The 27969-nt window shown below is 40.0% G+C and overlaps 1 protein-coding gene and 1 long non-coding RNA gene across 7 annotated transcripts in view; one reads left to right on the forward strand and one right to left on the reverse strand.

Annotated features, from left to right (window-relative positions):
- LOC128081842 (uncharacterized) lies at positions 1 to 27763 on the forward strand. 2 transcript variants are annotated; one of them, XR_008207426.1, is made up of 3 exons: positions 1 to 30; positions 6815 to 6948; positions 19845 to 27763. It is a non-coding gene; the product is annotated as an uncharacterized LOC128081842 (long non-coding RNA). The 2 variants fall into 2 exon arrangements; XR_008207425.1 differs by lacking the exon at positions 1 to 30 and having other exon boundaries at positions 6034 to 6948.
- Positions 1 to 27969, reverse strand: part of EPAS1 (endothelial PAS domain protein 1) — a 78364-nt gene that overhangs the window by 5876 nt on the left and 44519 nt on the right. For 3 of the 5 annotated variants that reach the window (XM_052685425.1, XM_052685398.1, XM_052685415.1), the window contains exons 3-11: positions 18667 to 18818; positions 18141 to 18225; positions 17534 to 17652; positions 17200 to 17402; positions 8299 to 8405; positions 2767 to 2914; positions 1814 to 2022; positions 1301 to 1500; positions 232 to 363 (exon numbers count right to left, since the gene is read on the reverse strand). In XM_052685425.1, coding sequence (XP_052541385.1) covers positions 232 to 363; positions 1301 to 1500; positions 1814 to 2022; positions 2767 to 2914; positions 8299 to 8405; positions 17200 to 17402; positions 17534 to 17652; positions 18141 to 18225; positions 18667 to 18818 — 1355 coding nt within the window. The remainder of the gene's footprint in view (positions 1 to 231; positions 364 to 1300; positions 1501 to 1813; positions 2023 to 2766; positions 2915 to 8298; positions 8406 to 17199; positions 17403 to 17533; positions 17653 to 18140; positions 18226 to 18666; positions 18819 to 27969) is intronic. The other 2 variants (XM_052685407.1, XM_052685434.1) reach the window with 1 other exon arrangement.

The raw sequence follows: 27969 nt of genomic DNA on the forward strand, positions 1-27969 counted from the left end.
TTTCATCACTGCCACAGTGACACCTCCAAGGTAATTGCTTCATATTGTAAGGGATAGAAGTGGACGCCTCAGCTTTTCAAAGCATATGCTTGTGTTAGTGCAGTGCATCCAAGTTTTGGTGTACGTGTTATGTATGCAGATGTATGCAGACTGTATCTGCATGCATCTCTACTACTGTCTGCTAACAGAGGGCCAATTTTCATGGTTTTGGGAGAGATATTAGATTCTTACCTGGGAGTTGCACCGACTTTTTGACTCTGTGTCCATGGCAAAGAGTTTTTCAATCACCTCAATCTTAAGATCTTCATCCACAGAAGTGTAGTAATCTTCTGGACTGTTTGGCTGCGCAGAAATAACAATTGGCTATAAGAAGCCAAAACAACTACAGCTTAGCATACTCAACTACATTTCTACCAACATCAGATTAACGGTCACTATAAACTTAGAGAGTCACAGTGATTTAACAAAGGCACCCAATACAACAACTTAGTTGTCCTGTTAGTTTAAATGTGTTTTTTTTTTTTGGCACATCATACTAATAACATGAGACATGCACTATTCAATTATTTTGTCAAGAAATTATAACTTTACACTACCTCAATAATTTTATTAAAAGCAGACATAAAATAATTTTGAGTTAGACAGGACTGCTAAAAGCCCTGCAATGAACAGAGACACCTACAGCAAGATTGAGTTGTTCGAAGACTGGTCCAGCCTGACCTTGAAGGTCTCCAAAATCCAGTTGAGTCCTAGCCTAGTAGTCATCTAGCAAAGTTCTAATAAGAGTGGCTCTTGCTCTCGAGGGCAGTACCCTGGAAAACTCATTCATTCTTTTGGCAGTAAACTCTGTGAAGCCACTCTCAAAAGCCAGAGTTGGGTAAACTTTCTTGATAGAGACTATTGTTTCGTAAACAAACAGAAAGAGGATTGGCCTGAGGGGAATTTTGCTAATGACCAGACCACTTAACATTGGAGTTTCATTTAAGGCTAATTCCATGTAAGATGATAGCAAGTTCATCTACTAGCTGGTTTATAGACCAGTTGTTTCATAATTACTTAGTGAGACAGAGGAAAACAAAGAATGCAATATAAAGGCAAGATATAGTTTCCATCTGACATTTTTGCTATCAGTGCTTTCCTACACAAACAGCATAGGATAAAAATACACAGTACAGTAGGGATATAGATATGCCGGTCTTGTTACAAGCATTGAGACAGGACTGCTAACATGAAAATATCATCTCCTGATGGGACTTGCATAGAGAACATCACTTTTGCATTTTTTAAAAGCTTTTCTTACCGTGGAACAGCTACTGTTGCTGCTTACACTTGGAGTACTGCTGCCAGGTGCAATCTGAGGCATTGTAAAGGACGGTATTGTCAGCGTTTCACCTTGAGCAGCATGGCTTTTCACTTCTACTGGCCACGGTTTGTTTGGTGTCAAAACAGCACTGGAATAGGCAGGGGTTTCTTCAAACTTCTGTATCCCTGGATGGAGTTCTAGCAGTGTTAATAGCACAACATTAATGGATGCTTTTAGCTTGTGCCTGTTATGATATAATTACGGCTATTCACTAACAGTAAACACTAATCCAAGTTGCCATAACAGTAAGTAAGTTCACAAAGACTTTATCTTGTTCAGTCTGATTCTCCCCTCTTTCACAGAAATTTTCCACTAGTGCGAGCACATGAGCTTCTATCACTGTTACTCTTGATTTATACATACAGCAGACAGACCTGGTCTATTAAGTTTCTAAACATAGGCTCATATGTGGCTCTTTGTTGTACAGAAAATATTTACACAAATACTAACCAAAATCCAGGGAAATAATGGCATCTCCAGGTGTTGGAGCCAGCTGTGCAAGTTCCTCTGGTTCTTCTTTTAGCTTAGTAAACAATAAATCACTCTTGTCCCTCCCTGAGATCCCGTTCTCAAAGGCACTGCTCATCGTCAACAGGTGAGGCTTGAAGAGCGATTCCGTTTGGTCCATAGAGAAGACAATATCATTCTTCTCAATTTCGCTAGAAAGAAGAAGAAAGAGTTTAAGTACTTAGCACCCTAAAGGAAAAAGATGTGGTAAAGTCAGGTATTATAACTCTCTAAAGGTTGCTCTAAGAGTATTTTTGGTTTCTCACAGCTGAATGCCAGGCTCTTGACAGACAAGGCACAGTTCCAGTGTTGCTGAGCACCACAATCTCAGATGACGCAGAGAATGTGGTCAGGACTTCTGTGAGAATACTCAGGGCTTTGTTGCTCTGGTTTTTAAAGGGATGTACTCAGAGCTACAATGACCCAGACTATCACTCAAATCAGTACTTTATTTAGGCCCTGCCTAGGACCAAAAATACATGAGCTTTTCAAGACAGAGATTAATCTGTGCTTCTGTTTTTTGAAAAGAAAATGGCTTTTCCTAGGAACACAAGATACACTTACTACTGAGTTTTCTCTCTCTGTCTCAGTACTAGAAAAATAAAATGCATTTAGTAGTTGCATTGCACAACAAAATCTTTAGTGCAGGCCTTATGTTCTGCTTCACTAGCAAAGCAGAAGAAAAAGGCTGTGGTGTAATTCAACAGCTTGTATGGGAACAGGCATGCCACATTCTTCATCAATGTCTAACATCAGTAAACAAGATTGAACAAACATGACTAAACTGATTTCAGCATAGCAGCACTGGATAAACAGACCCTTCAAAAATATTTCTCATCCTTCATTTTTTCCAGCACAAGGATTCAGAAATGTTTTTTCTGTTCAGCACAACTTACCTCAGCACATAGTTGACACAGATGATACACTGAGGCTGTAGGTTGCGCGTGTTGTAAATGACGGTCCCTTGAGTTTCCAGCCACACGTATCCACCATGCTTGGCAAGCATACGGTACTGGCCAGTCACCACTTGACCTTTTGTACACACTAAGAAATGGGAGCAGAGAGATAAAAATAAGGTAGCAGCACAAGTAAGAGTGCATAATATGTAACACTTGTTTAAATACAACTGCTCCCAAGTTTTCATTATGCAGAACTGCATTAAAACATTTGTAAACAGTGATCGTAGAATGGCCAGGTTGAAAGGGATCATAAAGATCATTTAGAACCAGTCCCCCCCTGTCATCAGCAGGGTGGCCAATGATGCTCAACTTCTAGAAGAAATCAGCTATTTTCAATATAAATGAGTCTGCTAAGCTGAGCTCTCCTCTCAAGACACTTGGCATTTGAGACCTTTAGATTGTCTGAGTATTTAGATCAATGCATGGTTGTTTTTTTGTTTTGGGTTTTTTTTTTTTTTTTTTTATTTAATGTAAGATTCTAATTGCCCTAAAAAGTAAAGTCTGCTGACTGCATATTTCTTGAAAGTTTCTGTTCCAGTAGAATTGCTCGCAATTTTGGTTCCCAAATTGATTTAGGAAATTATTCAATAGTCTCCCTAATTTAGGTGGTGGACAAAACCAAGGGTCAGACGATTTAAAAGCAATACCCACAATAAAGTAATTCTCATGGTTTAATTCCGTACCTATCTCTTTTTCACGCCTAGTCAGGAGCCGAAGGCACCAACAACACAAATGAAGTGAAAGTATCCTTAGCACAATATTGGTTTCAAATGGTTGAAGAAGTAACATCACTTTTAAAAAGGTATCAACATTGAGAAAGAAAAAACATCTTATTTATCTAGTTTTGGTTCTCTGTAATAGCTTGGAATTAACAAAAGAGAAGGAACTGAGACTCACGTGAAAAATCAAATAATGTTAACTCCAAATGTTTTATTTGAACTGGCCTGTGTTTCTCAAGCAATATACTGACGACAGCACAATTCAGGTTTAAAGTTTTATGTAGGTGTTCAAAAGGTGAAGGTTCCCAAGGTGTTTTGAAATATTAGAAAAGAATGGAATTTCAATGTGGAGCTCCGGACATCTAAAATGTAGTTTTATGATGTCTGCCTCATATACACTTTTCTTACAAGCAAGGCATATTGTCATGCAATTTACAACTGTTCATTTGAAAAAAATAGGTACTCTTAGTGATCAATAGCAGTAAAATTAGGGCTGGAGTACACAAGCAGTACAAACAAGAATGCATTTATTTGTATGCAGACATAATTACACTGAGTACCTAAGTGGGAACTGGCGAACTCAACACTTTGGCAGTTTTTCCTTTTAAACAGTTTTATGTGTGAAGACAGTATGTCATCAAAGTAATGCCCTAAAAATAAAGCATTTTACTCAATAAGACTGGAACTTATTTCTGCATTCTTTGCACAGAATAATTCCTTGTGAATGTGGCCACTCAACAGTGACTATTTATTGTCGCTCTCTCCTACATAGCCACAATACAAACCCACAATCCAACCCTGTGAAACACAACTGCATTGTAGATAATTGTCACTGTGTTTATCTTTCTATCTCTGAAGTTTGTTTGTTTGTTTTCTTCCTAGGAATATTTAATCATCCTTCATTTAATTTATTTAGACAAAGTAGAACATTACCTTTATTGATTAAATACTTCTGGCAGAACAAAATCAAAAGGCTTTCATTTCAAAGTGTTTTAGTGACTGAACTGTTCTGCTCTGCTTGTGAAACACAATTACACAGCTTCCTAATCATCAACTCATCAATAAGAGTCACGGCGTAGGCGCCTGCTACATTACAAAGAAGCTTTTTACTGCTTTAATCTTTTTTATTATTATTATTCAAAGCATGCCATGTTCTGATATAATAAGGTACAGCAGAATCACTCCTTGGGGTAATGTCATAAATTACTAATACACTTGTAACTGCTGACTTTGTTATCAACACTGCATTCAAGATTCTGGATTCAGAGTGAACTGTCTTTTTTTTTTCTTTCAAAATACACATTTTTAAATAGATATATACAAGCATGCCTGGATTTTTACAGAATCAGTAACATGTCAACGAAATACATTCATATTCTACACCTTACTGTTGGGAATAGAAAGGTGCATTCTACTCTAGGTGTATCCTAGGTGCATTACCAAGAAACATGTCCCAGACAGTGACATTCAGTTTTCCACTGAAGTCAACAGTGAAATTCTCATTGGTTTTAATGGCAACAAGACCAAAGCCTAAATGGAAGTAATTACAGACTATTAATCACTAAATTGGAAAATATAACTCTACAGTCAATCATTTGTACAGGCGTATGCAATAAAACAGATTTACATCTTGTTTGCATAATGTGTGAAAAACAAGGTATGCTAAATACTGCCACTTTCTAATCTACTGATGATGACTTAAGACTTTCACATTGTATATGCAACTATTCTTAAGAACACAAGCAGTACTGTGCCTTGCTTGAGCACAAGGCTGTTAATGAAGAACTTTGGCAATGAAAAAAAACAAACCTGCAGTACAGTAGAACTGCAATGAGCATGATTTATGACTAAATTTAAAGGAAGAAAAGGGAAGAGTCCTGCTTTATTTATTAGACCCATTTGAGGTTTCTCTCTTTCTTCCTCTTTAATGGACTTGTGCAAGGCCTTTGACATGGTCCTGCATCACATCCTTACCTCAGAATCAGAGAGATAAGGATTTGAAGGCAGGACTATTTGATGGATAAAGACTTGGTTGGATGGTCACAGCCAGACAGTTGCTGTCAATTTCCTATTATTCCTATTTCCACCTATCTCTATTTCCAGGTGGAAGCTGGTCACTAGTGGTGCCCCCCAGGGGTCTGTCTTGGGACTGGTGCTTTTCAACATCTTTATCAGTGACAGACAGTGGGATTGAGTGCACCCTCAGCAAGTTTGCTGATGACACCAAGGGGAGTTGTGGTTACATAACAAAAGGGAGGGACGCCATCCAGAGGGACCTGGACAGGCTCAAAAAGTGAGCACATGAGGATTTAATGAGGTTTAACTAGGCCCCTGCCCACAGCAAGGGATCAGAACTAGATTATCTTTAAGGTCCACTCCAATCTAAGCCATTCTATGACTTAAGCTTCACTTTCCTTCTATTTTCTATACATCTCTACAATACTAAGTGACAGAATTGATCACTATACTGTTGCATATTTCTCATTTAAAAAATATTGTTTGTTACATACAAGGGTGCTGATCATGAATGCTGTGTTTAGTTCTGTATTCTGATTTACATCTCTTTATACAAGCTAAGAAGTGGATATTTTCATGCATGAATGAATATGGCCAGGAAGAAGCAGTTAAGTCCTGTACAAGCTACATGCTTGCTTGGTAATCTTTTGCATTAGACAACATCTCAGTAATAATGGGATTTTCCTAAACCTAGGGATTTTCTAATTTGTCTTTGTGGTCATCCTCTGAATTGCTAAAACGTCTGACTGACAATTCTGTTGAGGGTAACAGTATATATGGTGTTAATCATAGCATGGAGTGTTGACCAGTAGAGATGATCCATGCTGACCTTGTATAGCACCATATGCACTAGGATGAGTCTGATTCTGAATATTTTCTATCTGTGTAATGCACTGTATTTTCAGCACTTTTGCTAGTATACCTCACCCCCTCTCTCACTTTTGACTTCATTCAGCATCTTGACCAACCCTCATGTCCAACAGCACAAGTCTGTAGAACATCATACTTTCAGTAGACACAAAGGGCTGTCAAGCATCAACTTGAGCCCTTTGTGAGATGATTCCAATTGCTACATCAAGGAGAAGCCACCATCAATACTTGGCCAAGAGTACTAGTAAAAGCAATCCAGAAATCCTTACACAAACAGGTCTTGATTCAATGGTCCTATCTAATTAATTAGACAGGGATAAACAACATGGGCTCTTTTCAGCCACCAAAAAATTTGCCAACTCTCATTTTATTCCCTCTAGTATTCTCATTCTTAGATGAGAACTCAACAACTCAACAGATGTAACTCAACAACTCAAAACCAACCGTAAAGCATAGTCACCTATTTCCTCACAGGATTACTTCTAGCCCATCATGGGCTACCCACATCCTATCTGTAAGTATCACTCTTTCTCACTGTTAAAAGCATGAACACATTTTCAAAGAAACAATTTTAACAAATATGTTCCCAGAGAATCTGTAAGTATGGTGTGATTATTATTATTTTTTTCTTCAGCAGCTCTGGAAACCCGATGATTCACACTAACACTGTTATGCAGCACCCAATTTTAATCACTGCCAAACATTCTTTCAAATAACGTTCAACTCAGAGCTGTCCTGAATCCTTGCCATTGCAGCTAACAATACACTGTATTCCCTTTTTCTCCTTAAAGTCAGACAGCTACACTTCACTGACACTTTTCTCCAAGATGTACAGAATACTTTCTTCTAAGTGCATTTGCTGGGTAATTCCCTACAGACATGATGTAAATCATAGTCCTTCCTGAGCCACAGAGAGATTGATCATAATAACTACAAGGCGGTTTATGTTTTTGTTTATAACTTGTGTTCTCCAGCCTAGCAGCTCTGCCTTGTTTTTATTAAAACAGCAGCAACAGAAATTTTAGTGGTTGTTTGCTGAGTACTCTCCCATGCACCATTAGTTCACTGGTTGTAAAGCCAGACATAGGAAGCATAATTTGCATGTTAGGGCACTATGCTGTCTCTAGCCACTGTGCCACCTTTAAGGACAGAGACTGCAGGTTTGAGTCAAGCAATTTTAAGATATCATAAGATATCTGCCAAATAGAAGGAACAGATCTTGGCTCTGATCTCCGTTACCAAAACGACTCAGGTATTTCACGTCAAAAACAGCTAAGGCTGGCAGTTTAGCCATAAGAGTAACAAGAAGAATGTGTTTCTGGCAGTATATATAGTCTGTATAATGAATACTCCATTTAGAAAGTCTCTTTGCAAATCTTTGAGTGACGAGAGAGTTTTTTTGTAGAAGAACATTTAGAAATATGCTGTACTAAGCTCTTCCTTCTACCCTTTACAGCCGCCCTTGTTGCTGAGCCAGACAGTAGACCAACAGTACACCAGAATGATAAACCAGTAAATGCACTTCTCACCAAGCTAATACTGTCTAACTCAGCTTTTCAATTTTTCAACTGATCTTTGTATTACTCTTGAAAGAAAGATCCTCTTTTAGCTATGATCCAAATTTAGTTTTGAGTATGGCAAAAATCAAACCATGTAGAAAGAGCAGCAGCAGTTTTCAGCAAGACAAACATGGTAACACAAACTTTCTTACAAAGAAAGAATCTATTCTTTTTTCTAAGAATACATGCGCATAAATTCCCATCCTCACACACAGGGTGCACTTATATTTTCAACTACTTACTGAGGTATCTGCTAGTTGTGGCTTATTATTTGCAAACTGAAGAAAACTAAGAGAGTGACTTACAGTTCTGATGACTTTTGGTCATGTTCTCTGAGTCCAAGGCATGGTAGAACTCATATGCTGAACGGCCCAGCAACTCCTCTGGGTGGTATCCAATCAATTCTGTTATTCTAGGTTAAGAAAAGCCAAACATTTAAAATTCACATCTGACAGTACATCACAGCACTCACTTCTAGTCCTTAAAAAAAAAAAAGGATTAAAACTACTGTGTGAGAAATCCTGAACTTCCCTACACTTTAGAAACTACAGAGGATTTCCAATCATGTTCTTAAATATTTCCATGTTAAGAATAGATTGGCTTTTAATACTACTACTCTATTCCTAGAAATACCTAGGATGGTCATCATTGCACATGTTGCAAATTTTCCCAGACTCATTGTACAGTATCTCCTATAGAAGCTCAGAACAAGGAAATTGTTGCTGACCAAGTTCTCAACCTGTTCCCTACCCACAGAAACTCCCACTACCATCATTCAAAAATAAGTGCACGCAAGGCAAAGGAATAGTGGCTGGCACCACCAGGTTTGAAAGTATATAAATTGTAAAAGCTTACGTACATGAAAGTGCTAATTCACTGCTTTTGGTATTACATTTAATAAAAAAGCAAGGTGAGTAATTAAGGACAGTTAAAAGAAAAAAAATCAGCTCTTTTACTTAGTGTTTCTCAACTGTATGAGAACTTCACCATGTGGATTAGGTTACTTGGGTGACTAATCCACAAGCTAAGTAGGATTTTACACAAAGAAAGCTATGATCTGAAAAAAAAAAAAAAAAGGACTTTTTTCAGAGCTTTTCTGAGTACTCAGGCAAGGCACGGTTTGTCACCAGTTCCTGAGTAAATGAAAATAGGTCAGCACACTGTGCAGATGAATCTCTCTAATGAGGGGGTGGAGGAGAAGGGTTCTTTATTCCTAAGTTAAATTTGAATTAAAACCGTCACACACACACATTTACAGAAAATAGTTAGTAAAATAATAATAATTTAAAAAATCCTCTATATGCATTCAAAAGTTACAGATATCACCCATCTCCCGGGAAAACACGGAAGCATTACTGTTTTTCAAGTCAGCAACAATGGTCTTGGATGCCTCTTCCTAGCTTTGAAACTGCAAAAATCACCCAGTGCTACACGGAGAAGTATCAAAACAACTGCAAATCAACTGCTTGGCTGTCATAAACCTTAAAAAGCCAGGAAGTTTGGAAAGAGGGTCACATCTTACAGCATGTACCTGCCATGAACAGCACTGCCCAAGTTTTATGCCTCATAACTAAGCTCCCCCAGAAGGATTTATCTGACACCACATTTGATTAGTAGCATTACTGCACTGCTACTTCCAAGATGCACATCTCCACTTTAATGCACTGCTTGGAAGGACAGTTGTGGCCCAGCCCTCCAGATAGAAGCATGTCTTTACAAGACAGACATGTAAATACTGTAACACAAACAGAACAAGAGCACGGCAGTCATCTAGATCCCCCTCGAGCAAGGAAGATGAATCAGATGCAGCTATTTTGTGTACAGTTCGAAAGCCAAGGTGTTGAGTCAGCTTTTCCCTCACCTCCACAGAAGCTCATACCCCCAGGACACCTTGGTTGGTCACGCTGAAAACTGCTCTCCATCCTCATCTCCATGGAATGAACCTGAGCTCATAAAGGTTCAGCTAAGCAGACAGTTGCTGATTTTTCTGCATTCCCCCAGATAACCTGGTCTTCTGTTTGTGTTTATAGCTTTGTTTATGCTTACCATTAGACCAACAAAAGGGGAATTCTTGAATCACTCTTCACTGGCAAGTTGCTGATCATTTAAATTGTGACACAGTCTACTCTTAACTTTTCTTTGAAACCACAAATGCCTTTTCATTTTAATAAAAGCAAGAGTCCTCATAATGAGTGGGTCAGAAGAGCTAAAATGTCAGGAGAAAACACTGAATACAGAAGGAGCCCTAATTAAATTAAGGCTCAAAGTACATTTTTTGCTCGCAGTCGTGCGGACCTACTGGAGCAAGCAGCCAGAGGCTTTTTCCAGACCAGTGTAAATACACAGTCTTTAAAAACTGAAACTATAGCCTTTGGTTACACAATGGCAGAGCACCATAGAGCTAGCAGGTTAGTTTGGAGCTCAGCACAAGGGGAAGGTTTCTAAAATTCAGGAAGTTTATAATTTAATCTTAATCCACTCATTTGAAGCTCAAAAGCAAGTAGGAATTGCATGCAAAGAAGGAAAAGGAAATAAAAGTAATGAAATAAAAGCAGCAGCATGCACCCAGAAGCACTAATGCAAATCCAAAACCAGCTGTAGAGGATGTCAACAATGGGACTGAGATACCAAGCAAAACATATGCATTACAGCAAGCTAAGGGACTCATAACTCCTCTCATAGATGAATTGCAATCTCTATGCCAACACTGTCTACTTCAATCCTGTAATTCCCCTCTCAAGTTACTCCTTACTAACAAGCTCTTAACAAGTATGTGTTCCTCTCTACAAAATTACCCTTCTCCTTATTCCATGGCATAGGAAGACTTGTGGTATGATCCATCTGTGATAATGCCAAGTTTGATTAGATCAAATTTTGTCTTGGATTCAAGTTAGCAAATGGCATGTAGGTTTTTATTTCAACCAACAAAAAAGTATACAAAAAGATACAAATCTGACAGGACTGACCAAAGCCACACCAAGCAACAGTGAAACACCAGTCATAAACAATTGTTTTTAAGAAGTTACTTTTAAGCACAAATCGTCTAACCAGCCTCACTGCCCTTGCTAACTGATCTATTATTCTGGTATTGGCTTCATTACATTTCTCTTCAAACACTCCTGGGAGTAAAATGTTTTTTTTCTGGAACTATCTATGTCTTTCACTCAGCCCCAAACACTAAAGAGCTGGCTGGCAACATTTCCTAGATACACTTTCAAATACCACTATTTTATAACAACTATTTTCCGTCCAAGAATTGCTAACAGCATTGCTTTCTGGAGCGAGAGCTGACAGGTCGCATGCTCCTTTCTTCCTCCTCTGGTGCTGCTAACTCCAGTAAGCTTTGATGCTCACAGATGTTGGGGCCAACATCTTCCCCTGTGTCCATCACACGGTCCTGTGCCTACCCAAGGCATTTGCGGAAGACTGGCAGAGCGGCACCGAAGTTGAAACACAGCAAGAGCTGTAACAGCCTCTGCACTGACACTGCTAGGGCACTGCATTGAGTTTGGCCAAAATCTGCATGCTTTCCACAGCAGTCTCTCAGCAATACAGAACGTCAAATGTACATGCAGAGAAGGAAGTGCAAAGCAAAAAGCATACCACAGAGCTATGAGGAGTACCAAAGTAAAAAAAAGTCTCAGAAATTTATATGGATTTTTTTTTTTTCCTGTGGTACAAATGGGTCATTTACAAAACCTGAGTCCAGAGAACAAAACCTCTACTTTAACTTAGGCACTAGATGGAAAACTGTTTTTTGGACAAGTTGTGGAATGACAAAACTGGAAAACAAACTGTACGGCGATTTTGGATGGCTTTCCTACCATGTTAGGCTTTGTGTTTTCTTTGTTTCTGTACAAGCTGAATTGGAGGCATTAGAAGAATACCAATTTTTGTTGAAGAGGACAGGTGGGCTGAAAGGCTGTTTGTGCTCCTGCTAAGCAGCCCTTTATGGAGCACAGCTTTGGGGTAATCCTAATTTTGCCAAAGCAGCACTCCAGTTTTCTGAGCTAAACTTGTCCCCAAAATGCAGCAAGGTCCAAATCTCAAAGAACACATTAAGAGATGGGCAGCAGCCCTCCAATGCGTGTCTGCCCCAACTACCACTATTTAAGTGCTCTTTTTCACTTTTTCAGTTCATACAGCCATCTCTTCAGATGAAAGTGGAGACTTCTGTGTTAAGTAAAACGATGAATTTGAATCCTATACCTGGACAGGTACAACTTTGGCCTTCCTATTCATTTTGAGACATAGAAAAGCATAAGCGGAGCTCACTGTCCACGGCCACATCTTGTAAGAGATGAGCTATTTCAGGTGTTTTATTTATCTATTTTTTTTAATTGGGTTTTGGTGTTTTTCTGTCTCTTTGCAGGAGTACAAAGCTTTTTATTGTATAACATTACTTGAGTTAAAATAGTATAGTGAGAGCTAACAGGACCAAGAAGCCAGGCTCTTTGTGCAACCCTACTGTAATGTTTACTGCTCAGAGAAAATAGCTGGGTGTGTATTCGTCAGCCCTTGTGTGGACTCTGTGTATGTGAGGGTGTGGATCCCTTAACAAAGCCTTTCTGTATTCAAACTGTTACCAAGTTATTGAAGTTAAATTGGTCTTGCTGGCAACTAACAAACAAACAAACAAAGTTATACTTAAAGTTGAATGACCTACAGCCCAGAGAGAATGAGAATGAGCCCAAACAGTCACTGCCTCTAGGGTAAAGATGGGCAAGCACTGTGGTGTGGCACTCCTGCTGAGAACCAGCCTTCCCTCCAGTGAGGTGGCTCCAGATGGTGCTGTCACAGAAGGCAGTGAGACATAGGGAATTTTTCATAGCATCTCCCACTCTAACCCATGCCAACCAAATGCACAAAGCTGAGATCCCCACCCACTCTCCTCAGAGGCAGAGCTGTCCTGATGGGGTGTATCTGCCCTGCTAAGGAAAAAATCAATAAGGTTACACTGAGAACGGCAAGAGTACTCTGTCTCTCCTCCACCCTTGGTCTATCTAAAACAAAGTTTATTTATTAACAAATGCTCTTATTCCTGCTCTATGCAATAATTCAGAGGAAAAAAAAAAAAAAAAGAGTCAGTTTTGCCAAATGCAAACCTCTGGTTTCAGCTATCACTCTGCTCCTCTCCCTGCTGCATTAACCCTGAGGGGGGATGGAGAAGGGACAGGACATCCTTTCACATGCTTATTTGCTTTCTCACACAATTTGAAAATATTCTCCAAATATAGGTCAAATGGAAAAGCAACTTAAAACCTCTTGTCAGGAGCTGTGCTTGCATATTTCCGTTTTACACAGTCCTAACTGGAAGTACAAAACAATCCAGCGTCCTCTCAACTGCGTTATGCTCATATTAGAAGAAACAGATTGGGACCAACACTATTGGAATTGCATCTTCCTGCACAATCACATTTAGAATCACTGCGCATCCTCCATCGCCCACTTTTATTCTTCAATTCTTCCATTACAAAATCCCAATCAAGAAAAAGCAAAAAGAGTGTAACTAATTGGGTTTCTTGTAACCAGGAACACACAATTCCCCAAAGCAGAAATGCCTTTACAGTAATGCGCAACATATGCTTTCCAGTGTATCGGTGCCAGGGAACGGGTTTGTGACAGCCTCCAGAATGGCTAACCTGCATGCGCAGTCCTCTCTCATTGTGCAAGACAGATTTTCTCCCTTGTGCTTCTCTCACACATGCCACTCACTGTCATCTGGGGCAAAGAGCACTTCCCCCTCCACTCCATAGCACCCCACAGAGGTCTTGGGGGTGAAGGTAGAAAGTCAGCATCACCTACAAGACCACATCACCCACTGTGCTTTCAAAGCCCCGGTTCCCTCAAAGATACAGCGTATTTGTTTCTTTTGTACCTGTGGGTACCTGAAGTACTTTGGGAGTTTCCCATCAAACACAAATAGAGTTTTGGTCTTTGTTTTGTGGATTTTTCCACCGCAGAAACACGCTGCAGTTATTTCTGTCTACCCGTTGTCCCAGTGGCCCTGCACAGGAAGATATGCTGAGCATCATCACTGCCACTAAAGTAACAGAACTTCTTTCACCCAAAGACTTGCCCCTTTGTGACTAAAACACCCTCTCAGGAGATTGCCCCTGACACGAAGCCTCATGCAGCTGAACTAAGTCCTCACTTGGATTATTGAATTGTGTCACTGATCAGCATTTCCGTATTACAGCTAAAATAATCCTTCCTGAAAACCACTTAGCCAAGATAAGCGGAGCAAGGGAATGTTTTTAAATCACCCTCCAGGAACGGCTGAAGCAGGCATTTAGAAAAACAAGAATTTGAGTTGTGGAACAATGTTTAGTATTTTATGTCTCAAAATCCCTGTCTTTGTGTGTTCACCACCTTGCTAAAATTGTTTTAAGAATACAAATCCTTCCCACGTAGCCACAGGCAAGTAACAGACCCACATATATACACATTTTATATTTGGAAGGCAAAACATAAAGGCTACTATCTCAGACATTTCAGATGAGGAAAGGCCAGTCTTACTCACTTCATGGCTTTACCCATGTCATGTCTTCCCTGTCCCTGCACCCTCCTGAGGAAAACCCTAAATGATCAAGGGGCTTTATACTAGCCATCTAATTTTTGTTACTCACTGTTGAAAGGTAATCAGTGTATTCTTTTGTCACATAAAAAGACAATGGGCTTTCCTAAGGAGATGACTGATGCCACCTTCATTTTCTGCAATAGATACATTTCAGTTGCATGTAGCCATCTTTTGTATGTATTTGAGCTTCACACTGAAAGTGGATGCTTGCATCACGAGTAAGGCTGAGTATAATGGCCATTCATTACAATATGCCCCTGAAATCTTAGAATTTTTGAACTAGATGCTTCAAAAATAAAAACACTTTGGAAGAAGTCCAGAGGGTAGACCTCTTCACACCAGATGAACTGCAAAGAGGGTCCTCAGACTGTGTGAGGAGGCACGCTGCTCCCAGGATATCAGCCCTGAGCTCAGAACACACAATGATCTCTCATGGTGAAATGATCCATGACAGCCTTGTCACGCTGCTGCAGAAAGGCTGAGTGCACTGAGCAGGGTTTAGGCATCCGACTGCCTCATGCTGCCTTTCCTTTCTCGCTCCTCGGCCTGGATTTACATTCCTGGCATAAGCTACTCCTTTAATGCCATTCGTCTAGCAGCACCAAATTTGATAAGAACAGCTGAGTGTTTTACATTTTTATGTGTCTGCTGAGGTGTCACCCGCTGGAGAGAGACCAACATCCCCGTGGGAGGGAAGAGAGCCAGGACTGACTGGGAAGAACCTGAAATGTGTGAGAGGTTTATTTCCTTCTCTGGCCTGGCTGGCTTTTCATGGCTTATCATAATTTCAGTAAAACATGAATGAAGCCTCCCAACTAAATTATTTAGCAACAGAGATGCAGTTTGGTTGTTTCATTTTAACGAGAAATCTCTGAAATTCCTTACAAGTTATGTAATTCAGAGGATGCTGTTGCATTTCACTGCTACATGAAAGGTTTTCCCTGTACATCATCTCCTCGTAAATCACAGTGAGCACATAACGTTTCACTCTTTTTAAAACAATCATATATAGAATCATAGAATCACAAGGTTGGAAACGACCTATAAGATCATCTAGTCCAACCATCTCCTCGTCACCATTACCATCACAAGCACTAAACCATATCACGCAGCACGTCGTCCAGACGCCTCTTGAACACTGCCAGGGACTGTGACTCCCCCACCTCCCTGGCCATGCAATATATCTTCCGTAGAAAAGTATCAGTCCTGCAAATTTGCACTTACAATTGCTCAAGCATCAATTCTGGTAGAGACATGAGAATGATGCAATATAGCAAAACCTTCTGGTAGACTCTTGAAATCAACCACTGAGTAAGTTTGTGGCACCAGTACATTGTTTTTGTTTTTTATGATGAATCACTATTGTCTTGTTTGACTTTTCCACCTAATAGCAAAATCCTACTGATATCTCAATACTCTCATCTTTAAAGTACTGAACAATAAAAGAATGTATTTTATTGCAGTTATACCATAGCACATTTCTAATTACAACAGACTTGCTGCTAAATTCCCAGAGAGGTCAGAATAAGGTCAGTCATGAGTTTCACACTTGTAACCTTGCTCTCATCCATAGCTGCTAAACCAGCTGGTTTATAAGGCTGATGCATCATACTACTTAAAATAATAATCTTGGTTAGAACAACTTTTAAAAAGCCTTCAAAAGATCAAGCAAATAAGGACTCAATCCTGTGAGTTTTTACTAAGATTTAAGCACGTATATAAACCCACTGACAACCCTACAGATCTCAGTGGCTGCAAACATCTCTGAATGAGAGCAACGTCACATAAAACCATCAGAAAATTTCAAATTAAATTCAGGGATCACTGACTCCACCTCTCGGCTCCACACATCAGCACCCAACACCCAAGCCCTGTGTCTGACAGTGCTGTACTACTACTGTTCCTTGAGCTCCAACAGCTCAAGACTGTGCCCACTGCCATGGGCAGCCTGTTTCATGCCCACTGCCCTCTAGGCAGGGAGAAAAGACAGATGGTATGAAACACCATGGAGATCCTAGTGAAAACAGGCAGAGAGACTATGGGGACTTCCATTCTTTCAAGAGCCTGAAGAGCGCAGGGCACTGCACCCTAGCTGTCTCTGGATCTTCTCCACTTCACCTCTAAAACGTGCACATAGATAAACAGTAAAGAATAATCGCTCTTCTTTGAGCACCAACTCCTTTCAGAGCTCTGGGTGCCTTAGCAGTTCTTAGTTATTCTAGAGCATAAACAACTTTTCCAACTAACTGATAACAGCAACTTAGGCCAAAACAACTATTAGACAGTCCTTGACTAAGGTCCATAAGGCATGTCCCTAGAGGTATTCTCTAAAAACATAACAGAGACTCTCTGTACTCTTCAATTTAAGACTCAAGAAACTAATGTTTATGGCTCTAAGTTGTCTTGCCTTCTGCCAGTAAAGTTGAATTTCTCACTTGGAAGTGGAAGAAATGCAGCAGGAGTACTGTTTTGTCTAAATTGAGATTTGAGTAACAGATTGTACTTTCTTTTAGTCCTTGCTTATCAGGTCTACACAGGAAGGCAGCTTGACTGCTAACTGACTGCTGACTGCTTGTTTTGGATAAAATTGAAATGTCCATGAAAAGGAGAAATCAGTTGAGTTTACCTGTCATCACAGTAGGTGAATTTCATGTCCATGCTATGGCGACTCATGAAGGTCTTGCTGTCCAGAGGGATATCAATATTTGAAGGATGCTGAATAGGCTCACACATTATTATAAGGCAGGTGAGAAGAGGCTCTTTATACCCACACAAAGTATGAGGAGGACAAGTGTTGTACACCTTAACTTGTCCAGTGCAGTGCAAAACCTGAAATAACAATTTGTGAATGAAAAACAGTCTCATAACATATGTTCCCTACAATCCAGAATGTCTTCTTAAAAATAAAACAAATAAACAAAAAAACCCAACTAAGTCAACACTTATGGCTAAAATGGTACCTTCCATGTGGCAGATTTGAGGTTAACTGTTCTGCCTCTGTTGGTAACAGTGCATTTCATCCTCATGAAGAAGTCACGTTCAGTTGACATCTCCTTGTTTTTCTTTCCGAAGCCTGGACCTACAAAAGGAAAGTGGCAAATGAGTTTTCTCAGTTTTGTTTCCTGATTTCTCCTGTTTATAAGCACAAAAGATGCAATAAAAATAATAGACTAATTCTCAGGTAACATAACTGCAGAGACCATCAAAGATGCATGGACCACTGAAAAGCAGTTCGTAGATCATAAACTTTAAGTGAGACTTAAATGGGACTTTTTGCATTAAAACTTATGTTTTAGCTTGCAGCACATAAATCTTCGTGAAGAGTTGTAAGAGAAAACATTCCACCTGTTTTAATTTGATGAAAGGAAAACACTAAACAAACAGCTCTGAGGTCTATCATACATAAGCAGTATTTAGCAAAACAAAAAACAAATCTGCAAAGAATTGAATAACAGTTGATGATTGCTCTAGGAACAAAAATTCTCTTTACTATGACTAACAGATCTCTACTATCGGCCAATTACTTCATTTGGTTATTTAAAAGCAAACTCTTTATTTCAGTATTACCATTTTTCAGACTCAGATTCTCTCTTATTTCTTCATGATCACATGGATGAGTGAAGTCAAAAATGCTGTGTCCAGTTAATTCCACCTATTTAGAAATAAAAATGATCCTTATTTAAATAAGAGCAACACGTACAGAAAATAATGTGAATCAAACAGATCAGGGACAATTTTAGGGGGGACTTGTCTTTTCTTACTGAGAATTTCAGTTGCTCATTTATATGCTTTTAAATATCATTTGTTTAGAAGAAAATGTTGCTACAATTAAATACACTAACAGCAGCTTTGGGTTCGTTTCCAGTATCCAAAGACACCATAACTTTGATAGAAATGGAGAGATAGAAATGGAGAGCACAGAAACAGTGCTGCCTGGTGTACAGGGCATCTGCCTGACAAATAAGACAGTCTATTTCTATTTTATTTTTTATTTTTTTCCAGAAATGCAGACTTGTTTTTCTGCATTTAGGCATATGCCTAGTTTCTAGGAATTGTATTACAATGACAGGAAAGTGCGAGGGAACAAAGTTACCTGGGTGAGACCCATGTATTTGTTGACATTCTCTGACAAAAAGATCATGTCTCCATCCTGTGTCACCACGGCAATAAATCCCTCCAAAGCTTTCAGGTACAAGTTGTCCATCTGCTGGTCTGCCTCTAGTTCATTCTCATTGTCGGCACATACTGAGAAAAAAAGAAAAAAAACATCTAAAATCTTCGGCCAGCCTTTTTCAGCACAATCACATCCAATAACAAGGCAACAAAATATTTTTCTGCTCTTCGAATTTCATTTCCATAAATCCCTTCTGGAGGAGCCTATTATTTTTTCTCCTTTTTTGAGAAGAACATGATCTCCCCATGGAAAGGCAAGAGCTTCTTTGCTAAACGTTTTGACAAACAGATTCTCTATTGACCTTGTTTGCTTTTCTGCTGGACGTGTTCTTATTGCATAACACTGCCAATACTCAGGCACAAAGTGCAGATTCTGGACATACATTCTTTTGGCTACACGTTACCTTCACATCTAATAGGTGCCAAGTGCAGGGCAGATCTTAGAGAAGGCAACTGAATGGTCTTAACAAGAAACATTTACAACAGGTCAGGTTCTCTAAGGAGTTCAAATACTCTTCCTATGAAGCACGCCTATATACCTCTGCACTCAGAATGGAAATGTCTGTTAATACTACCTCTAGAAGAAAAAGTAGAAAAATTCCCTTGCAGTCCTTTTGGGGACATCTCATCTAACAATTCCCAAAATTCCTGTAAAAAACCCAGATCCATCCCATCAATACCTGCTTTTACACCTGCAGGAGTCAGAACTCCATTCACCTCTGAAACACATTACCCGCCTATGTTCCCTCCTGACCAACAAAGGGAAAAGCTTCAGATCCCACACATTTGCCTATGAAGTGTTTACAAATTCAGCACATCTTAACATTTTCGGGGAAGAGTGCTACTGCTGTGCTGAAATCTAAGGCCTTGCTGGAAAAATGAGGACATCCTTGCTTTGTTTTATGTTTTTATTTTTGATAGTCACCTTTCTGGGTTTTGGTTTTTTACTTTTTTTTTTGACTTGTAGAGATGACTGATGGCACTGCTATGCCTTCAGTGTGTGTGCTCCACCTCCTGAGATGGGATACAATGGGTAGCCAGTCGCAGGAGAAGAGGGCAGACACACTGCTCTTCCTAACGCCTCCTCTGCTTTCACAGGTTTAAGTCCGTCATCCAGCTGGCCATACAGTACTCCCACCTTCTCAACTCCCACACCAGTTCAGCCTCATAAACAAGAAGCCTGCAGATAGCTTGTACATGATTGGTACAGAAAAGGTTCCTTGCAGGGAGGGCTCAGGCTGAGCCCACCAGGACTGTGCTGGCCAGAGGCTCCAATCCTACTACATCAGCCTGCTTTGTGAGAATAGGGAGACTCAAACAAGTTGCTTAGAGTAGTTGTTTCGCTTTGTTGGTTAAATGTTCCAATTTCAGCACAGAGATTTTTGTTGTTAGCAAACTCGAGAAAAATATTTCGTTTATGTGTTTTTCTTCCCCTCTCTAAAACCATACATTCATATTCTCTTCTTGTGAAAAGGTTAGTTTCAGGAGAAATTTATAAGCAGAACTGGGGTGTTGCTTTGCAAAGTACATTATTGGAAAATACTTTTTTTTGGTTGTTGCTTTGTTTTTCTTCCCCAGTAGGGAAAAATCTAAGCCAAACTAACATGGTTCTTACTTTTAAGTATGACACAGCTATGATTAAGGGAGGAATCTGATCTATTCACCTCCTGCAACTGCACCTCTAATACCTAAGTCTAGACCAGAACAAGCACAGAATGATGGGCACTTGCAGCGTGCAGACTCTGGTTGGAGTAGATGAGTGATGACAAAACTGACATCAGCTTCTGCACCTCTCTGGCAGCTGCTCATCACCTATCCTGCAAAGCACTGGAAGGAGCTGGCCCAGCCCCGGAGCCATCAGGAGCACTTTGTGTCCTAAACATTGCTTCTCAGCATGGCTGTTTGGTTAGATGGGAAGAGGAGAAACCCGGGATGGGCAGCACAGGCTGGCATTGCATTGCTTCGTGTCCCTGCACTGTGCATTGAACTACATGCACAGGGACCAATTCCTCCTCAGTACAAAGCAACTGGCTTCAGGAAATTACATCAGGGCCAGCGTTTAAAATACAGAAAATACACAATAATATATTTGAATAGTATGCACTTTGACCATAATGACATTTAGGTGGGGGGAAAAAAAATGGTAAGTGACCATCTGCTCCCAAGCTTGTTTCTGCTGTGTAAAGAATGTCAAGGGTCTTTTTTAACTTTTCCGGATGCAAACAAATGGTTTATTCAGCAAGGATCATGGCTACAGCCCAAGACAATCAGCCAAGTGGGTTCGGAGAAAAAATGACTTTTCAGTTCCAACCCCAGACCCTCCTTTCCATTTTTTTTTCCAGCTCATTAAGTTTGCATTAACAAAACATCACCATTCAAAGGCAGGAAGGCTATTCAAAGCATTTGTATTCTTAAATGCCTCCAACAGTGAAAGACAAACACTTTACTTGTATTATCAGGTGATTAAGTTTGCTTTTCCATGTATATAAATTATATTACTTGTACAAACATATAAAGAGGACATCGGATCATTCACATCAGGGCTGCAGGTTCAAAACCTTAAGGTCTTAGTCCAGCAAAGCACTTAAAGACACAGACAGCCTTAAAGCTTAAAGTGGTTACAGGGATTTGTTGGATCAGAGTTTAACTGTATTATTAAAACTACCTTCGTCCAGCTGGAGGCATCTGTGATGAAGGCTAGGAGGAGGGAGTGGAATGGTGTGTGCTGCTGTGCCTCCTGGTGTTTGCCAGCCCCGTGGGCATCCCTAGCCGCCTCTCCAGAGGCATGGGGAGAGGCCCCTGAGCTGGTCATGTTTTCCTCTGCTCAGGTACCTTGTGGTGGCCCCAGTAGGCACAAACAGTGCTAAGCCCCTGAGCAGCACAAACTGAAATCGCAGGTCTGCAGCGAAGAGGGAGGCCGGCACCGCTGCTGTGCCCCTGCTAGGCCCTGCATTGGGGGCTTAGCAGTATAATTACATTAATACAATTAATCCATAAGAATCCCTCCTTTGGCTACACTTACAATGTTACAGCTTGTTCCCTTTCTCCTGTGAAAATCACTAGCTATTAATACACAGAGGATATACGCACATTAGGAGATTGATACACTGGGCACAATTAAGTTATTCCTACCTGCAAAAACCTGGTTTTCTTTAGAACAAATCTATTTAACAGCAGAAGAACAAATAAAGCCACAGTTGCTTTGAGCTGGTCTCAGAAACCCTAGTTATCTTTCACTTTGCTTTGAATTTTCTTCATGAGTTTATGGTAGTGCCAGGCTGGAGCGTTAGCATAAGGAATTTCAGCTCCAGATGGAAAAATGAGGCCAGATGAAAGCAGGTCGTCTGCTCGAGGAGGAAGAGGCAAACAGCCTGAAATTTCCAGTAGGTCTGAGGCCACTTTTCAGGGCAGTGGCAGCCCATGCAGACTTGCTAGCCTTTTCCAACTCTTAAAGAAAGTTAACTGTGGATCCAACTTACCCTGATTTTTAGGAAGAATTTTTACTGTCGTCATTACTGTTTAAAAGAGCTGCTACATTAATTCTGCAATAAGGATGAACTTATTTTTTGCCTGCGATTATTTTTATTTCCTCGCTAATAACCAGATTATCTCAGTTCAGGTAGCAGGACAATGGGACAGTATTCTAGTCTATACCTATAAACTAATTCAGCAGAATGAGGCACTGTAATATAACTGTTCATATTATAGTTCCATTTATGGACCTCAGCCAAGATTATTCTCATACACCACTAGGAAAGCCTATAAGAGAGGGAGAATCCCTGTCTTGCTGAAACACGTAGATCTTGAAATAAGTCAGAGAGCCACAGAGCAGTGAAGTGGCATCCCTGGGGCTTCTACATCACACACAGGAGCACAGCAATAGCGTCCTAAGACCCCATGCAATGCATTCACATTGCCTCAAGGCAGTATTTCTCAGTCTGCATCAATTTTTGATATGGCATTTTTGTTGTCTATTTCTCCGTCTGTATCAAATTTTGAAAAGCATTTTTAATCAGCTCTATTTTGAAAAAAATTCGCACCAACTTTAGTAGAACATATTCATCAACAAGAAACTTTGAACTGTAATGGCAAATGCTTATTGCAGTGTTTATGATAACCTTTAATGCTAAAAATAGCTCCTGTAAACAAGCTTTGATTAATTCCCACTGTCAGGATGTGCTCTGTTCCCAAGTTTAAGAACACTTTTTCCGTAGATGCTTGCTCATTTCCTTCAGTCCAACCTCTTGGAATGAATCTGAAGGCTCGAACTCTAGGCTCTCCTTACTGCTCAGGTACAAACAGACCCCTAGCAAACAGCCTCCTCTCTTTCAACAGCTTTGTTCTGACCAAGAGGTACATTTTTGGGGGGGGGGCCTTCTACAAGGGATCACATCACCAACTCCACAGACTTGTCAAGGTTTGTCTCTTATCCTGAATCCAGCAAGTACCAGAAAGCTGCTCAGATGCTGTGCATAGTAGACACGAGGCTGCAAGTCCTCTAGAGGATTGTAAAAGCTGCTTGGTGCCCGTCATCCGAAGTTAGGGAATATGTAAGAGCAAATTTAACCTGCATCAGAGAGGGCAATTTTGGGACAGACCTGTCTCTTCCCAGTTTATTTTTTTGCATTAGAGGAAAGCAACAGATTTCCCACTCCCCCCCCCCCCCCCCCCCCTTGACAGAAGGTACATCCTGTGCAAGGGGTTATTTTCAATACCACCAATAAATGCTTTCTTTTTTCACAAAAAAGCTATTCTTAAACCTGAATCTTCCTGAAGGCTCCTATCTCTAGGAGCACAAGGAATTTTGCTAAAGAAAACACTTATGTTAATGCTGCAATTTTACTGCAGTTTGTACCTAGCCAAATCCCTCAGATTCTACTCTGAGAAGGTGCTTTGAGTCATGCTGCAATTGATGATGAGTAGAGGAACGCAGCATCACATCAGACCAGGCTTTCTGAGCACACCTTCTCCCCAAAAGGGATGTCACTTCAGGCAGCTGAGGGCACTCGGTACCCATCTCCACTCACTCCTACCAGCACAGCTGGCACAGAGCTAGTTTCCAATTTAATGAAAGCGAACAAGTGGGCAAGCTATTTTTAAAGCACTGTTTTATGCCACAATGGTCGGAGATTAGATGCTGCTTGTCCAGACATTCAAAAACAATGTCCACATCAGTTCTCCTCGCAGTTTGTGCTCTCCCTTAAAAACACAGAGAAAAGCTATTTTTTCCCTTCTGCTTCCCACTGGTTTTCCTGCTCTGTTGTCTCCCTCCCTTGAAACAACTTCACACTGGCTTCCTTGTGGCCTCCCTTCTCCCAAACAACTTCCCGTCTGCTTCCCTGTTCCCTCCCCATTTCTTCTGCTGTCTGCTTGCACAGAAGCGACTCCCACCCAGCTTCCTTTGCTGGATTCTCTGCAGAAAAGACACCTGGGTGACTGTACAATTAACATGAGATTGTAGCAAGCTGATAAAGCTGTGCTTTCCTGATTAGCCTAACTAAAAAGTCAGCAGTCATGGCACATTGATGCCAAGGTGTCCTGGTTGCAGTAACTTCTATCACATGTGCGGTCCAAATAAGCACTTAAAATTATTGGCACCCCATATAGGCTTCCTAAAGTGAATTCTCTTTCTAATATTCACACTACAACACACTGAATAAGCCTTAGAAACTACCACAATACTAAGGGAGACAGATTTATTATTGTGTGGAAAAAGACAATTATTTTTCTTTTGCCATCCATTCATACCCGAAAAGCACAAGCTGTACTAGGGAATAGTAAGATACAAATACTGGTATTGGTCTTTCTGACCACGCTGAAAGACATAAGCTCCTGAATCCAAAAGCTCCAATATAGATGACCACCAAACAGCCAATTTTTAGCAGCAACTTTATGCGATCAAAGCCTTTACTTGAACAAAGATCTATTCTAAATTTATCCCAATGACACTAATGCAGCGACGGCAAAATGTATTATGCCAACAGAATTAGAAGACAGCTTGAAAAATATTTAAGAGGTCATAATTAAATGATATTTCTACTAACATTCCAATTATACCGCATACTGTTGTGTGCACAACATGGAAACAGTATTATAAAGCCATTGTTTCAGTTTGCTTCCTGTGATACTAATCTCAATCAGGCCGTCAGACTAACAGCCTGCATTTCTAAATGTTAAAGGCTTCCTCTCCAACATTCCCACACAGAATTGCCTACTGTGAAAATCAAAGGGAAACGCGTTACTAAGTAAAGAAGCAACTTTTATAAAGCAAAGCCTGGTATTTTTTACCCTTTTGAACTCTGAGATATACAACCAGCTATTTCCTATTATGATAGGATGCAAGGGCCCGGCGGAGGCCCCGCCATGGCTGCAGGAGAAGCGCACCCACAGCCCAGACGCTGGGCCTTCCAGCAGCACGTAGCGCCGAGCTCAATGCATGCTCAGACTCCAGGCTCTGCCTTTCACCTGATGGAAGAACGTAGGCACAGATCTCCCAAGGTCTCAGCTTTCTGCCAGCTAAATAATCATTATGCAGGCACAGCTAGCCAAAAAGTCGAGTTACACAAGCGAAAAGCTCTGTTCCAAGTCAGAGAATGGTACAACAGGGCATCAAGCGTTCAGTGCCAAGGGACGGAGGCTGGCACACTGCCTGAAGCCATCCATCTGAAGCATGAGGATACCCCATCTCTGGAAATGTCAAGGCCAGGTTGGATGGGACTCAGAGCAGCCTCAGCTGGTGGGAGGCAGCCCTGCCCATGGCAGGGGGCTGGAATCACTTGGGTTTTAAGTTCCTTTCAACTCAAGTCATACCATGATTCTGTGTGCTTGCAGAAAGATGAGGATGCAGTCCCACGAAAGCTCTCGCTTGCCCTGTTCCCAGTAAAATTGCCATTTTACTGGCAACAAACAACATTATTAAATATAACGTCTTCCACCAGGAGCTTTTGATATAATTAATAATAAATAACAAAAATACTAATCAAGTAGTATGTTTTTCTCTACTAACTTCTGAAGTATTCACCAAGCGGTATCCCAGGCTTATTTTAGTGACATTGTGTGTGCGTGTATATGTGTGTATATATATATATATATAAGTACAGTAAATGTTATTTCAATGTCCTAATTAATGACAGAACACAAACTCCCACTTAACTCCAGTTTACACTAAGAGTCTAGCCCAAATAATCAGTACTGTTCCATGAAGACAACATAAAGCAAAGAGGTCTGCAGGCTGGGGTAGGTGTTTGTCTCTCATGCATGCTCCAGTTCTCTGCCACCCCATAGAGTTCCCAGTTAATCTGTCAGAGATGACAGAAGAAGCTCTGTGCTACCCAGCACTGGAGTTAGGCTCCTTAAATGCAATGCAGAGTTAATTAACTCTGAATTAACAGTCTGCTAGATGCGACTGTCAAATGGGGGCAGTTTTGGTTGGGTCTTGGAAAGAGGAAAACCAACAGGGATCTCATAAGCCACTTCCACTTCACTCCATGCTCTTGGCAAAATCTCTTCATATGGGAGTAAAAAAATAATCATTTTGAATTAAATTAGACATCCTAATAGAGAAAATTTGTGTCTTTATGAAGACTGACATTGCTCAGCTGACCACAAAGACTTTGATTCCGCTCTCACAGGAACAGGTCAGAAAAGCAACACCTTTCCAACATTAGCTGCATTAAGTAAGTACTGTACAACAGGCCTGAATGGCAGAAGCTTTTCAAAAACTCTCACCTGCCAAAAGTTTGCTTAGAAATACCTATATTCAATTTTCCTGCTTTCCCTGCTCCTGAGGGGAAGAAACGGTACTCAAACTGACATAAATTTGCTTTGGTTAGAATAGCACTCTACCTATGTGAATTTCAGGAATCTCAGCAAGTGTACACTGCACAATAATAATTTTAAAAAATATATTTCAAAATCATTATTCTGATAAAGAAAGTTCTCTCTCTGATTACCACTGAATTCCAAAGCCTGATAGGTGTTCTCTTTCCAATATTCGAGCTAAACAGTTTCAGCTTTCTTGTTTAGCTTGATTTAAGCATTAGCCAAACCTGGAAGAATATAAGTAGCAGATGAGCAATATATTACAAGTACTCAGTTGTTTTCTAGCTTGAATTCTTTCATTTCCATGTATTCCCCATGTCAGAAAATAATATCCAACTCTGCTAAAAAAATCAGTCCCTTCAGACTAACTTAAGCTCAATCCCTCAAAAGGGAAACATTTAAAGATTTTGAAACTCTGATCCACACCTCCATGGACAAATCTGCATGAGGTGACTTAATCCAAACCAGTATTTTAACTGGGGAAGCAGATCAGACTAAAGGCTAAGAAAACAACTAACATAGAAGAGATTTGGAACATCGTTAAAACAGTCTGTCACAACTGTAACATTTCATTTCCAGATTCCTGTCTAACTGCTTGGTCACGGTGATACCTAAAGAAAATGTGTATCGACTACACAAATCACACTGGCTTTCAAGCAGTGTCACAGAAGACACACCAAAGTATGCAAATATATGAATAATATATCAATATATTGAGTCGTCATCAGTATCAAATAATACAATCTTAACCCTTAACACTTAAGAAGTGCTGAACCAAATATTTTGTCTGTAGAACTTTGTCAGTAAATGGAAGTGTATTTGAAAAGTTCACTTTAAATTCAATGGTTTTCAGGTCAGCAAATATTTTCTTCTCACAATGACAGCATCAAACTATTTTCTTTGAACATCCACAGACACAAGCATTATTTATATTATCTGTTACAATCCTGCAGAAATTTGCTTTTCCTATGCTGTACAGTCACTAGTTCATCTAATGTAAATATTTGTAAAGCTGAAGCTGGTTGTAGTTTTTTGTTTTGTTTTTGCTTTTTTTGTTTTGTTTTTTAATGAGAAAGCCACTAAAAAATTGGCTTGCTGTACAGCATTTTAAAGAACGTTTACCTATTTAATGCACTTCAAGCATTAATTACATGGAGATATCAAAGATTATTTCCAAATGCTGTTTAGCAAATAAACTTTCCTTTTCACAGAAGTAAACACTAAAATCCAATTCTATAAGTTAAGGTAAAAAGCCCATAGTTCATAAAATAGTCGTAATAGAGTCCAAAATAGCTACAAATAAATGGGGCATACAGACATAGAACTGAATCTGTTGTATCCTTCAGACTAAGAACAACAAACTAACAACATACTTTTCCAGGGGATGAGATACTTCCTAATG

Source organism: Tympanuchus pallidicinctus, unplaced genomic scaffold (assembly GCF_026119805.1).
Source record: "Tympanuchus pallidicinctus isolate F22 unplaced genomic scaffold, pur_lepc_1.0 scaffold1, whole genome shotgun sequence".
In the NCBI taxonomy this organism is placed as follows: domain Eukaryota; kingdom Metazoa; phylum Chordata; class Aves; order Galliformes; family Phasianidae; genus Tympanuchus; species Tympanuchus pallidicinctus.